Source organism: Solanum tuberosum, unplaced genomic scaffold (genome assembly GCF_000226075.1).
Source record: "Solanum tuberosum cultivar DM 1-3 516 R44 unplaced genomic scaffold, SolTub_3.0 scf00020, whole genome shotgun sequence".
Taxonomy (NCBI): Eukaryota; Viridiplantae; Streptophyta; class Magnoliopsida; order Solanales; family Solanaceae; genus Solanum; species Solanum tuberosum.
In genome coordinates this window covers 485734-500867 of record NW_006238946.1, presented here as the reverse complement: position 1 = coordinate 500867, position 15134 = coordinate 485734, and the positions used below count along the sequence as shown (strand labels likewise).

The following is a 15134-nucleotide window of genomic DNA, read 5'->3' as shown; positions in this document are numbered from 1 at the left end:
TGGACTGACGGTCCGTCAATCAATCGACGGTCCGTCGATTGGGTCCGTAGGTCGAGTCTGCCCGACATGGCTTCACTAAAACGAGCATAACTTTTTACTCGGAGGTCGGAATTAAGAAAACTCGGTGGCGTTGGAAAGATAATTCAATTATCTATCATATCATAGGTGATAGGACACACAATTCCTCTTGTGCTAAAAGTTATGACCATCTTAAGTTGACCCATCAATAATTTTCAGCTAACTAGCTGCTAACCCTCATCTACGGTCAGACCTACGGACCGTGGATCGAATGACGGTCCGTGCTGGTCGACCGTAGTTTGTGTCAGAGGCTGGGTAAGGGAAGTCTCGATCCACGGACACAGACCACGGACCGTGGTCTGATCTACGGACCGTGGGTCTGTCCGTGATTCGAGACTTAGCCGATTTTCTGAGCTGGGTCTGGAAGGGGTTTCAGTGTTGAACCACGGACCACCAGCACGAGCCGTGGTCTGACCTACGGTCCGTGGATGGCAACCGTAGGTTGCACCTGAAACTTCTCAAATTCTGCATTTTTGGTCTGTTTCGAATACGGGGTGTTACAGTATACCTCATTTAACCTCATGAGGAACTGTATGAATCGCCTATTCTGTTCAAATTTGTGCATGTTATCCTTGGCACCACAAATACATATACAATTGCATACATTTTTTGCATTCAAAGTACTCAATTCTTCCCACAATTTCTTCATCCTTGTGTAGTAAACAGTGATGTCTAGAACACCCTGTGTTAAGTCGTCGATCTCCTTCTGAATTTGATACAATTTTGCACCATTGGTTTGATCATATCTATCCTCCAACTCCTTTCAAAGCTCGGTAGAATTGTTGACATATTCCACACTGGCCGAGATCTCCTTGATCAGTGAATTTAGTATCCACGACGTCACCATATCGTCACACCTCTGTCATTGACGAAATTGAGAGGAAGTTTCAGCTGGCCTTACACAGCTCCCATCAATGAAACCAGACTTGTTTTTCACAGACAAAGCTCGTAGAACACCTCTTCTCTAGGATCTGTATCCAGTTCCATCAAATTGAACTGGAACAAGCGGCATACCTGGACTGTCTGAAGGATGGACATAGAGAGGATTGCTTGTATCAATTCCAGCAGAAGTTGTCGTCATGAGAGGACATCAACATCACCCATGACGAGATCTTCAATTGAACCTAGAAATCACCAAATCTAGAAAGTTGAAGAAGAAAAGAACGAAGCAAATTCAGCCTTGTTGGCTCTGATACTATATCGAAACATACAACAATGGAGAATACTCAATCGAGTCAAAACAGGGAAGCAATTTATAGCATTTGATGAGAAGAAAGCTAAGGACTCTGTGTTTGAAGAGAAGGAAAACTAGCACTATTTCATTGATCAATGTAGCATTATATACACGTGAATTGGACTATTCTAGAAGAATCAAAAGATGTGAAAATATCCTAACTAACTAACTGCCACATAACAAACTACACTATGACTAAGTAGCTGATGAGTAGTAACAAACTAACTAACTACGGCTTAGCAAAATAATTAATTTGTTGTGCAGTTGTAATTGTCAATAGTATGTTTAAAAGATTGGGTAATCTAAAATTATTGTAGATCTTAAACTACGAAGTTTAATATAATGTGTTAAAAAAAATACTAATTAAGATTAACAATATTAGAGGACTTATAGTGAATTTCTCCATGAACCAATTATATCTTTTAAGGTTTTGTGATCACAATATTAATCATTTATGATAGTAGTAGGCATTTGATACACACAGGTCCTATAGTTACAAGGCCAAGTTATTAGGGTACGTAGTTCACATAGTCGCTAGTTATATCAGGGGTTCATATATAAGGAATTGAAATTGGCTTTCACTAAGAATCTCTATCCGTTGTTAATTGTACTTAGAATCGAAATTCATTGGTATTAATTAGCTGCTCTATTATCCACAGTCGCGACAATGGATCATCCTCCCATTACCATACACCACATCTATCATGAGGCCAATTCCGTAGCGCATGGGCTAGCTATCTATGGAATTTTGCAAGTTCCAGTTCCAAAATTACCCAACGAAAATGAAGTGAAATCTGGGTAGTAGTATTTTAATGGTAGGACAAGTAGTATCATTCAACATAACAGCAGTAGCAGAACTTTTCGGTTAATCTGATAACCGAATTTTTCAAAAATAGCCTGCTGGGCTCCCCTGCAGCCCAATTGTCAACACAGGCTAAAGCCCAAATAAGTGGCCCAAGAAAAGTACAGAGTGTTTATTTTGAAATACTACTTAGAATTTTTTTAGTAGCTACTGTATTATTTTGTGGGTTATAATTGGTGGTCTTTGGTTTATTGTGAAGTACCACGATCATGATAAATTGTTAGGTTTCAGGATTAAAGAAGTCAGCCCACATATTATGAACCCAACCAAATGCAAACTGATCGGATCTAAATATTAAAAATATATTTATTACTTTCATGTAGGAACTCAAGTTTTACTTACTAACAAAAATAGAATAAAATTATTCACTTGGACTACTTATGTTGAACATTAATTTATAACAATAGTAATTAACACGCTATATCACATTAATATTATAATTTAACATGTTAATGCATATAACTTCAATTCACACTGTGTGTCCACTCATGTGAAAATTATCCAGAAAGATTATTTTTATGAGGTTAGAATCGGGTTTTTTAAATAGACTGTCCTCTAACAAAAAAATTAACAGAATCCTGTAAGAATATTTTCAAAAGTAGAAATTCCCAAAAGGTAGGTTAAAAGAAATTGTTATGTAGTATCGAGAAGGTAGAAAAGTGAAAAAGTATTGATCTTATATAGATTTGACCAGATGGTGCGAACTGCGAATAGGCATCTGAGAAATTAGTTACTCGATGGATTTATTAAATCAAAAAGTATGAATGTATCAGGATCCGGCTTCTCTTCATTTCTCTTCTCTCTATTTTCCCCAAGTTCCTATTTGGATTAGTAACACATAACATAAGTTAAAATAAATGGCTAAGATTTAATTTCCCAAAGTAAACCTCTAACCATGATTTAACTAATACATACAATATATATTTACTACTAAAAATTATTATAATCTCACAATCTTAGCAACATATTATCTTGTCCATAAATATAGGAAAAAAAGTTTTCTTCCAAAATTTTTTTGGTAGAATCTTTTTTTAATCTTCTTTTAAATAATCTTTTTATCGTAATCTTTGTTTGAAACTTTCTCTATGAGAAATCAGAATTGAGAAATGAACTGAAGCCTAAGCTAACTAGTCAACTAAAGGTAGAATTGTAATTAAATAAATTACTACTAAATTATCGATTCAGCCGTTAAGAAAATAACTTAAATCGATAACTCAATAAGAAGAAAAACTTTTAAGCTTATACATTCTTTTTTTTTTAAAGAAGAAGATGTTACCGATTATAGAAAAAAACAGGGAAATAAATTAGGAAAAATAATAAACTTCAATAGCTAATGGTTAAAAAGAAAAATTCAAGGAAAAAATGCAATAAAAAGATAACTTAAAAAAAAAAAAAAAGAGTAACATCCTGAGTAAAAAAAAATATAGGAAGAAAACTCTTTTTCCCCTAAATTTATGAACAAGATAATAGGTTGCTAAGATTGTGGGGTTATAGTAATTTTTAAAATTAAATATATAATATATTTATTAATTAAATCATGGTTAGAAATTTACTTTGGAAATTAAATCTTAGCCATTCAATTTAACATATGCCATGTGTCACTATTCTAAATAGGAACTTGGAAAGGAGCCAAATCCTTAATTAACATTCATACTTTTAAGTAGGGTGTTCACGGTTTGGATAAAAACCGATCCAAATCGAAAAACTGAACCAAACCGATTTTTATTTGGGTTAGGTGTGGTTCGGTTTTAGATTTTTAAAAATCGATAGTATATGGGTTGGTTATGGTTTTGTTCGAAAAAACCCAAAGAAATAACCGAATCGACAAATTATATACATATATATTATTAATATACATACATAATATATTATTTTTATAAACAATTTTAAAGATCTTATATGTGTTTTCATCAAAATTAATTTATAATTTACTTGTGAAGGAAAAAATGCCCAAGGTGAGGATATTTATCTTATTGGTTTTATGTATATGAGTGTGTCTATGACAATTCTTTATAAGATTGAAAATATCACTTTCTCTTTCTTCTAAGCCAAAATAATGAATTTTGAAGCCTTAGTCAGAGTAAATTCAATGATTGAAAGTTATGTAATGTCAGTCATTCTAACTATTTTCATTTTAAATGGTTTGTTGTCACTTTTTTCATGTTTTGAATGAATTATTTCTTTTATTTTTGTCTATGGTTAATAACCGAATAACCAAACCAAACCGAACCAAAACCGACAACAACCAAACCGATAAATATACACTATATTTGTTTGGTTTTGGTTTTGACCAATAACCGATCCAAATCGACCCATGAACACCCCTACTTTTAAGTTAAAAAATAACTGAAAATCTTGAGTCAAATCGACTATACAAATAATATTTAAAATTTAAAATTTTACAGGTATATTAAGATTTACCAAAGAATACCCAAAGTCCCGAAACACATGCATCTCCTAATTCCTAAAAAGTCTAGAAAGATTTACACCTTTCATATTTATACTTCAATATTCAAATATTTTCAAGTTTTCAAAACCAGATCTTTAAAACTTTTTTTCACAAAACTTCTAAAAAAAAATCAAGTAAATGTATATTCAAACTTTACTTCAATTTCTAAAGATCACAATTGGATAGACAACTCAATCTTCAAGTTAAAAAAACAGCTAGTGGCAATATCTCTTTGCACCTTTTTGGCCATCAATATATATATACACATCATATTTTCCCTACAAATTAAAGAACATAGATATAAGTATGTATACTTTCTCTTTTCCCTCCAAAGCACATGGATTTAAAAAGAATGAAAAGAGAAAAATAGGCAAACTTGAAAGAATAGGACTTTAATGTGTTTGGCATACGACCACAAAGACAGTATCATTATATTACCCATTTGCAATTAACAAATATTAATAAAGTGTATATATATATATATATATATATATATATCTCACTCTTTCAGTTAACCAACGAGATATCCATCTTATAACTACTACAAAAGAAATTCCACACATGCAATTTTTGGTGGAAATTGTAATCATGTTGTCTCCCAAAACAATTAGGAAAAACAGAGATTTAATTCCCATTTTTTATAACAAAGTTTGAGCAGAAGAAATCCAAATGTGTCGGTAATTAAAGATTCTTTAATCACTAATTGCACAAAAAAAAAGTGTAAAAGTGGCTCTTTTGGAACAGAGATTACGGAGATAATTAAAGTGAAAAAGATTATATTAACGCGTGGATCACTAAATACTGCTTTGTACCTTTTTTCACACTAGAATAATCTAAAACCTTCTTCTTCTTCATTTCCTTTATTTCTTTTTATTTTTTAATTTTAATTAATACTTTGGAAATTCTCTTTACCAAAAAGTTCAAAGCACAGCCATCTTAAAGTGGGAGTAGTCTATGGGCTGAAAATTCGGTATTAGTAGCCAAATTTGATTACCTAAATGATTGCAAAAATAAAAAATTATTTGTGAAACTAATTTAGCAATGATGAATCTTTATAGGGTAAAAATAACTCTTTTTCTTTTTTTTACTTGTCATATTTATTAAAAATAGTTATTTCAGAATACTTGTCATTTAATTAAAACAAAAAAGAATGGAGATTGGATTCTTTATATTTTATTGTTACTCAGACTAATGTGGAAGAGATTAATTAATATAGCAAGAGCAAGACATAATTATAAATAAATAAATAAATAAAAGTAAACTAATCGAAATACTTTTTATTTAGAATTTTTGTCGAAAGAGAGTGTAAAAGAAAAATTGACAAGTAAAATGAATAGGAGAGAATCGGATTAGAATCAACTAGGTATGAGTTTGATATTTCAATCTTTCTTCTTAAAACATATTAATTTCACCAATTGTTCTTATTTTTTAAAAGAAAAGATCTATAACTCAATTTCACACGAAATTGTAAATTGTATGTCATATATTACTAGACCTTCATCATTGTTTTTTTGGGGGGAATGGATATTAATGATGGCGGTGAAAAGGGACTCCTAATTAGTAGTACAATATTTGCTAACCTAATGATGGTTAAGTCCCTTGCCTATGATTTAGTGTCTGGGCTTTTTGTTTCATATATGATCCATAATTAGTCTTTTCAAAGTTCCAAAATGAACCCACATCATTTCTAGTCAAAATCTTTTCATTAATCCCTTATTTATCCTAAATAGCAGGTAATAGTAATACTAATAATTATTCAGACCAGTTTGAAGAGAGATCAACCTGCATTGTGCCTCTCCAAATATTTTGGCATGCCCAACTTTTCACGTGAATGACCATTCACTTCTTGGTCTCATGATATTATTATTTCATGTTAATACCTGTTCCATAGAGGCGTTATAGCAACTTATATATGGTGCTAGAATTAATTAATCAAGAGATTAAGAGACATTATATACCCCTATTCATAAGTTACTATTTTTTGCTCTTTTAGTGACTCAAATTCGTTTATATGCCTAATCTATGTAGCGTGGGTGGTCTATTCAGCAATACAAAATATCCATGCATAACTTGTTTAAGAATCACAATCTTAAAATAGGAGGTGTAGAATGCTTGCCACTTGATCAACCCATCTCGTCGAAGCAAAGGAACATCATTTGTATTTGCTCAATTTTTCAAGTTTTTATATATTTATAATGACCATCTCATATTTATCGATATGCATAAGCTAAAGAATAAAGAGTGAAAAGGGACATTTTTATTTATCTTTTACAAATCTGCAACTTCACTAAACTTGCATGGTTAGTTAATTAGTTTATCTTTTTAGATCAAGTATGTTCAAGTATCTTTTCTGGTATCGAACATAAGACTCACGATTGTTTATTACACATAGGTTTACATTAAAATAGTTCCTATTATTTTTTTCTTGAGGAATATTACCTGAAAAGAAAAAAATTAAAATATAGTAGAAGAAGAATAACATTAAGTGGGAATTTTAGAATACATTCCTTCCCTTTTTCCATCTTGATTAATTAATTTTAATACAAAGATAGAAAACCAAACCACACTATTAACTTTCTGAGCCTAACAATCATAGCTCACTCTTGTAAAACAGCGAGCGCAACGCATTCACGGAATTACTGAATCTTCTTATCCGCTGCAAAGATCAACGGCTCAGATTAACTACGAGCTCTCCCCCTATTTTCCACATCAGATTTACGCCTCCTTCCTATTATTCATTAACTGATCTGTACATTAACCCCTAATTTTATGTTATCTATTTTTTTTATCTTTTAATGGGCAATACAGTAAATATTGAGTAAGAAATACACTTTATTAAGTTTAGCTATGAAGAACAATAGCCAACTTCTCTTCCTGATGAAATTTGATTTGCCTAGCAATGAAATCCTCAATGGCTTTCTGAAACTCCTCATTGCTTAATTCATCCACTGGATAAACTGTTTCCGATGGATCAACGGAATTATCGATTTTCCGGTACATCTCTGTCTCCGATCTACGAAGCTTACCGTATATTTCCTTGTTACTTCCCCTTTCAAACTTCGCCGATTTAGTTCTCCGTGGAATTTGAGAATAAAAATCCTTTTCAGTTTCCGTCTCTGGTTCTTCGGAACCGTCTGATTCCGAAATCGTCTGAGCATTCACTTCAAGTATAGTCTGTTTGTCTTGGTAGACAGTTTGTTCACGTGCCGGTGCGGAAGAGGAGTTTCCGGCGGTGAAATTCCCGGAGCATTCTTCCTTTTCGATGAATGAATCGTAGAGTTCAGTTTCGGTGTTATTTGAGATCGTTGATGAATCGCCGTTGAATCGGCCAGATTTGAAGAAGAGAGTGAGAACGATGACGTTGCTAATAAGGAAAATGAAGAGAGGGCTAAGTATTATGGAGATAAGTTGCCGGAAATACTCGCCGGATATTTTGACGACAAAAGGTAACCGAGTAGAACTCCATAAGAGCACAAAAACTCCAACGCAAAGCTCAACAATTCGAAAAAGCTTGGCAACGCTTTTGAAACTGTGGAATATCAGAATTACTCTGTTTTCCATTTTTTCAGTACCGAAATCGAAAGCATCCATTTGTAGAGCAATGAAAACAAGCTATGCTGATCGATTGAAAAAGTTGGTTTTTCACAGAAAAATCTAAAGGGAATTTGAGTAGATATGTAGTGACGGTTTTGCTTATTACTTACTATTATTTACTGAGAGAAGAGTAAAGGAGTGAGGAATTTAGATTTATTGGAAGCAATAGAAGCGTTTTAAATGAATAGGTCCTGCCATTTTATAGAGTATTAATATTGTTACGTGGAATAAACAATACGATTTTGCAAAAGCTATTTAGTATGTTTTAATCAGACGGCGAATAATTGAAAAAAGAAAAATCTTCTGTTGTGTTTGGTCAATAATAAATAGAAAAATATTTGACAGAAGACTCATAAGTTGATATTCAAAGAGTTCGAGTTAATATCTCAAATAGTCACTCAACTTTGACTAGTTTACTTAGAAAGTCACTCAACTTTGAATAGTTTACTTAAAAAGTCACTCAATTTTGTTTTATCACTCAAAAGTCACTCAACTATTGATATTTCATTTAGAAAATCACTCAACTAATGATATTTTACTTAGAAAGTCATCCAATTAATTTAAATAATTTCTTCATTAAATTTTGTTGAAATACAATTTTATTTTAAACTAATTTTTTAAAAATAAAAAAATGCTCAATTTAACTATTTTATTAAATTTTGTTGAAATATTTTTTTTTTTTAAAATAATAAAAGATCGCTATTGTGCATCTTTTTTATTACTCCTTTTAATGTAGTAAACGATTGCTATTTAAAACGTATAGTGCAATTGACAAATTAAAATTAAAACTTACAGTAGCATTGCTTGTAATTTCATAAGAAATAATAAATGATTGTTATTTTAAATGTACAGTAGCAATTAAGAGAAAAAATTGCTTTTCTGTTCTCGCAATTGTTTTACTGGAATTAAACGTGCTAAAAAATGTTATTGTTATTGTTACATATTGCAAATCTGGTAATAAAATATTACAGTTACCAAAAAAAATATGTTATTGTTCGTTTTTCAAAAAAATTGTAATTCAATAACTAAAGAAGGTCAATAAATAAGATAATAAAAATAAATATCTTATTATTTCTTAAAAAAACAATTTTAAATAAACACTAGATTTTAACAAAATTTAATGAATAAATTATTTAAATTTATTGGGTGACTTTCTAAGTGAAATATCAATAGTTGAGTGACTTTTTAAGTGAAATATTAATAGTTGAGTGACTTTTGAGTTATAAAAATAAAGTTGAGTGACTTTCTAAGGGAACAACTCAAAGTTAAGTGACTTTCTAAGTTAAGTATGCAAAGTTAAGTGACCATCTGAGGTATTATCTCCAAAGAGTTCTAACAGAGGTTCCAATAAAGATTTGATTTTGTAGTTTTGTATAAATCTATTTTAATTTTAGGTTCCAATAAAGATTTGATTTAGTAGTTTGTATAAATCTATTTAAACTTTATGTCTTTCATCTTTTATGCCATTGAAAAAGTGTTTTTTTTTTAAAAAAATATTAATTTATAAGTGATAATAAGAGATTATTTTTATGATCGTGTTTAGAAAAAAATCTTGTTTAATCACTTATTCATGATTTTTTCCTTAACAATGATAAAAAATATAGTTTCAATTTCACTTATGTTCAAATCTAGTAAAAAGCTTTCTTTCTTGTTTCTATTCTCTCACAAATGTTCAAAAAAAAAAACGTGAAATTTTATACTCTTTAATTCAATTTATATGACTCAGTTATTTTTAGTCTGTTCCAAAAATATTGATATATTTTTAGATTTAATAGAAATAATTTAACTCTAAAGTATTCATTTTATTTTAAAATGATTTAGAATCACATAAATATTTATAATTTATTTTTAATAACAAATTTTAAATTTTTTTTTTTCTTACACTTCCTACAATTAAAATATTTCAAATAAATTGAAAAGGGAGCTAATGATTTTGATTTTTAACTGCTATAATCACAACTTCAATTTAACAGCTTAGGTTCCCGCTTTTTGCTATACTTGGAAAAACATGATAAATTACTTGCAACACCCTTATAATATTGAGTAAGTTACGAATGCACCCCTTCTGTTTAAAATATCAAACCCCATATATTGTGAAAAATCTTTAAAATTATAGTACAATTGTAACGTATATTATGAAATTAAATATTTAGATCCCTGTATAATAAATACCTCCCACTTATGAAATTATATCAAATAATAAGTACTCTTTAAATTTTAATATGTCATTTAGGTAATTTTCTCTATGTCCAATATGTTGTTATATGTTATAGTTGTTTTACATAATATTTGGTTGAATAATTTTAACTTATATTAAGAGAAAATCTATTCCAAATAAAACTTAACTTCTATGGTAAAATATTGTCATAGAAGATGAATATTATAGTGAGATCAAATTATATATAAATCAATAGATATGCACCATTAAAATATAAGCGGTATCTTTGAAATATTGAGGAGTATCTTTGAGTTTTACTCTGAATCTAATAGGAATAGATTCATCTTTTTGTTTAAAGTTAGTCAATTATGTATTGATTTCTAGACTGCAAAATTGAAGAAAACAATCACTGATTCTTCAGAAGCTTCCAGCTCGTTAAATTTGTTGAATTCTTATACTTACTTCTGTTATGTTTATTAGTATAATTTTGTTCTAATAGAAAAAAGATTTCTAAAAGTTGCGTGTTTAAAGATGAGAAAATGATTAAAATGGTCCTTAATGTATGAGTAATGCTTTATTTTGATCTTTAATATATTTCATTTGATTGAAATAGTCTTTAATGTTTGACAAAAGAGTTTATTATGGTCTTTAATATATACTATCACTTGATTGAAATGGTCCTTAACCCAAAACAAAAAGTGTTCATTTTGGTCTTTTGCCCTAAACTTAACAAATTTATAAATTTAAAAACTGTTAAATTTAACTATTGACGCTATGTGGATAACAAAATTCACTATTATTGTCTTTTTATGCTATCCAAAGAAAGAATTACATAAAATCTAACACCATTTTCTCTACTTTCTCCAACAAATATACTATATTTTCTTTGTTAAAATATTATTCCATTGACCTAATACCAATTTCTATTTTAAGCAAGAGAAAATAGTAAATTTTACTAGAGAAAGTAGAGACAATAATGTTAGATTTCATTGAATTTTCTTTGAAGTTAATAAAGAAGACAATAATGATGGAATTTATTAGTCATATGGATCCACAGTCAAATTCAACACTTATGTTTTTAAAAAATCTGTTATTGTTAGAATAAAGCATCAAATTAAACACTTTTTGGTATATATTAAAGACCATTTCAATAAAATAAAATATATTAAAGATTAAAATGAACACTTTTATCATACACTAAAAACATTTTAATTCAAGTAAAATATATTAAAAATAAAAATAAAGCATTATCCATACATAAAAGATCATTTGATCATTTACTCGTTTAAAGATAGTCATAGAAATTAGACAATTTGCTATTGTGTTCTCTACAAGTTGTGGCGTACTGAAGTTCATCTGGTCAACGTTTCAAATCAAAACAAAGATAATAAAAAAAAAAAAAAGAGAATCCAAACTGGAACTTTTAATTTTTTGACTAGACTAGTAGATAGATACAAATTTCTATTATCCCCGACTCCCCGTGTTGATAGGAAGATGGTCATAAATTAATTAGGCCTCGTTATGTTTTTATTAAAATTAAAACATCTTACAGACATCTGATAAATAATGATGATTGTATCATGTATGGTAATTGAAGATGATATAGTTCAAAAATTAAAACATCTTACAGACATCTGATAAATAATGATGATTGTATCATGTATGGTAATTGAAGATGATATAGTTCAAAAAGATAATAGGTCTTTTAAGATCACTTACTACTTGTGATTTTAAATTGGGAAAATTGTATGAAATATCAAATTATTAATTCAAATTAAATGTTAGAATCATAGTTTATTTTATTTGTAATTCACAACAAACATCCCATTTTTTTGTCATATGGTTCGATATACAATTAGTCATTTTTGGTATACAATTACTCATTCAGTATACAAATGTATAAAATGCGTTTGTGTTTGTATAAAGCGAGAGAAAAATGTATATACAAATACATATTTTCTTCATATACACTTATAATTATATAAATACATATTTTTTTATACAAATTACAATATATAAATGAATTTATATAAAACAGAACAATTTGTATAAAATTGGATGTATAGATCTATCGAATTATACAAATCAAAAGCTCCATAGCAAACATAAAATTTTCTATGAAGCACAATTATGCAAACTATAGTTATAACATACAAACATAATTTTTATGTTTGTTATATGTGAAAGTTGCTCATTTAAATTTACCTCATCCTCTTTTAACTAGTTAAATTTACATCTAACAACAAATAGCTAAAATTTAACTAGTATTTTTTTTTCCGAATTCCCTTGTTATATATATAATCGGGTTGCATTATTGCAATTCTTGTACTCTGTTTTCTAGTTTAAAACTGCAATAATTTAATTTATTTTATGGAAAATCTATTTTGGCAATTGTTCCCTAACCTCCACTTTCCTATTTTGGTGTGTATAGTGAAGGACGATATGGAAGAAAGCAATAAAACTTTGCCGCGATTTGAACTCTATGGGTTTATGTCTCATGGCTAAATCTTTTTTCACCTAATCTTACTACAATTCAATGTTTTTTTACTATTTTTATAAGTTAGGTACATCATTTTTATTTTTTTACAGAGGTTAGATACTGAAGAAAGAAACCTAACCAGATTCTGATGGGAGCCTCGGGAGGGTACATGTAACAGTGACATTTTATTAATTAAAAGACAAGTCTCTATTTATGACACATATGACCATCTTTGAATTACTACATTATTGCGCTCTTCTCTTTATTTTATTTATTACTTTCAAATAAACAAATACTCCTATGTTGTTTAATTTAAAATCAATCTAGTCCATTGGATTTTTTAGGAGATAAAGTATATGAAATTAAACCGAGAAAATGATCAAAATGGTCCTTGATGTATTGATGTTGCTTTATTTTGGTCCTCAATATATTTTAGGTGATTGAAATAGTCCTTCATGTATGACAAAATGTGTTCAATTTACTCTTTTACCCTAAACTTAACATTTTACCCCCAAAATTGTTAAATATAACAGTGGGACCCACCATTATATTTAACAGTTTTTGGGGGTAAAATGTTAAGTTTAGGGTAAAGACTAAATTGAACACATTTTGTCATACATGACCACAGTTATATTTAACAGTTTTTGGGAGTAAAATGTTAAGTTTAGGGTAAAAGACTAAATTAAACACATTTTGTAATACATGAAGGAATATTTCAATCACTTAGAATATATTGAGGACCAAAATAAAGCAACCCCAATACATCAAGGACCATTTTGATCATTTTCTCAAATTAAACCCAACTTAGAGATTGATTACACGAGGGGAACCTCTTCAGTAGGGGTGTACATGACCGAGTTAGTTCGAAATTTTCAAATATTAAATCAAACTATTTGTATAAAAAATTTAATTTATAAATCAAACCAAACTAATAAAACTCCGAGTTTTTTAACTTCTGATTGGTTCGAATTTTTCAAATACCAAACCAAACCATTTGTGTCGAAATTTTGATTTTTTAAATCAAACCAAACTAATAAACCTTGGATTTTTTTTTCTTTGGGTTTTTGGATTTTTTCGGTTATTTATACAAACATATAATTAACTTGTACTTCAAATATTTCTTTAGTCTAACCAAAATACAACTATCTAAAATGTTTCTTAAGAAAATAACACAAAATATGAGATGAGTGATGAAACTAAAATATTCAATAAAAAATAATAATGAAATCATATAAAATAAATATTGCAAATTGATAAGTCACAATGAAAATAATCATAATTTAAAAGTATTAAATAATGCTAAAATAAGTCTAATAAGTATTAATTACATGATTAAATATTAAAGAACAAATATTCAACATTATTGTCAGTCTTAGTGTTGAATTAATTTATTTTGTTAGTATTAGTATTGAATTGATTCGAATTGAGCTTATTAGAGTTACTAAAATCTATGGACTATAACATTTATTGTACCATTCAAATTTTTAAGTCTCAAAAAAACTTTTAAAAATATGTTAAAAGATAACAATTATGAAAACGTACAAGTAAAATTTAGAAATTACATCAAAGTAAATTCTTTTATGTTTAAAATAAATTTTAAAAATTATATGTATAATGTCATGTTGGTTTGGTCTCGGGTTGACTTTTTTAATTAAAATCAAACCAACCCAAGTATAGTCGGGTTTTTTTTTCAATACCAAACCAAGTCAAACCAAACTATTAGTCGAATTTTTTTTCCGACTTGACTCAATTTGCGGTTTAATTCGATTTTGCACACCCCTATTCTTCAGTATATTAAACTTAGACTCTTAAAGGGAAAAAACTTACTCTATGAAAGAATCAAATGATTGATGAAAAAATAATCTATTCACTAGTATAACTTATTTTTGTTTAACCAGATAAATTAGGCCTAAAAGGGTAAATTTAGGAATTGAGGATAATTCGCAATTGCTATAATATTTGCCTTTCGGTGAACACTGGAAAAATATTTTATTGTGTAATAGACTGTAAACCACACAAAAAAAATAAACCGCATTAGTTAAGCTTTATGCGACAAACTAGATTCAAAAAATATTGAAAGGGTTCAATCCCGAACCATAATGTGGATAACCACCCCGTCCAAACTAGGAATTTAATTACTTCAATGTCTCGTGATTTTTCAAAAGAGGCAAAATCTAGGAGTTGGGAAAATGGGACCACCATTAAGTGCAAGGCGAAGAGATTAGATAGGGAGGAAGGAGGCGTACGGCAAAATGGCAGCACCATTTACGCGTTAACTGG

The 15134-nt window shown here is 29.1% G+C and overlaps 1 protein-coding gene across 1 annotated transcript; it reads right to left on the bottom strand.

Moving 5' to 3' along the window:
* Positions 1-7464: 7464 nt before the first annotated feature.
* On the bottom strand, positions 7465-8214 carry LOC107059094 (uncharacterized). The gene has a single exon (XM_015305513.1). The coding sequence runs from the start codon at positions 8212-8214 to the stop codon at positions 7465-7467; it is 750 nt and encodes a 249-aa protein (XP_015160999.1).
* Between the last annotated feature and the right edge of the window lie 6920 nt (positions 8215-15134).

Bases quoted from the DNA above. Each gene is read 5' to 3' on its own strand.
- LOC107059094 (XM_015305513.1), bottom strand. From the start codon at position 8,214: ATGGATGCTTTCGATTTCGGTACTGAAAAAATGGAAAACAGAGTAATT.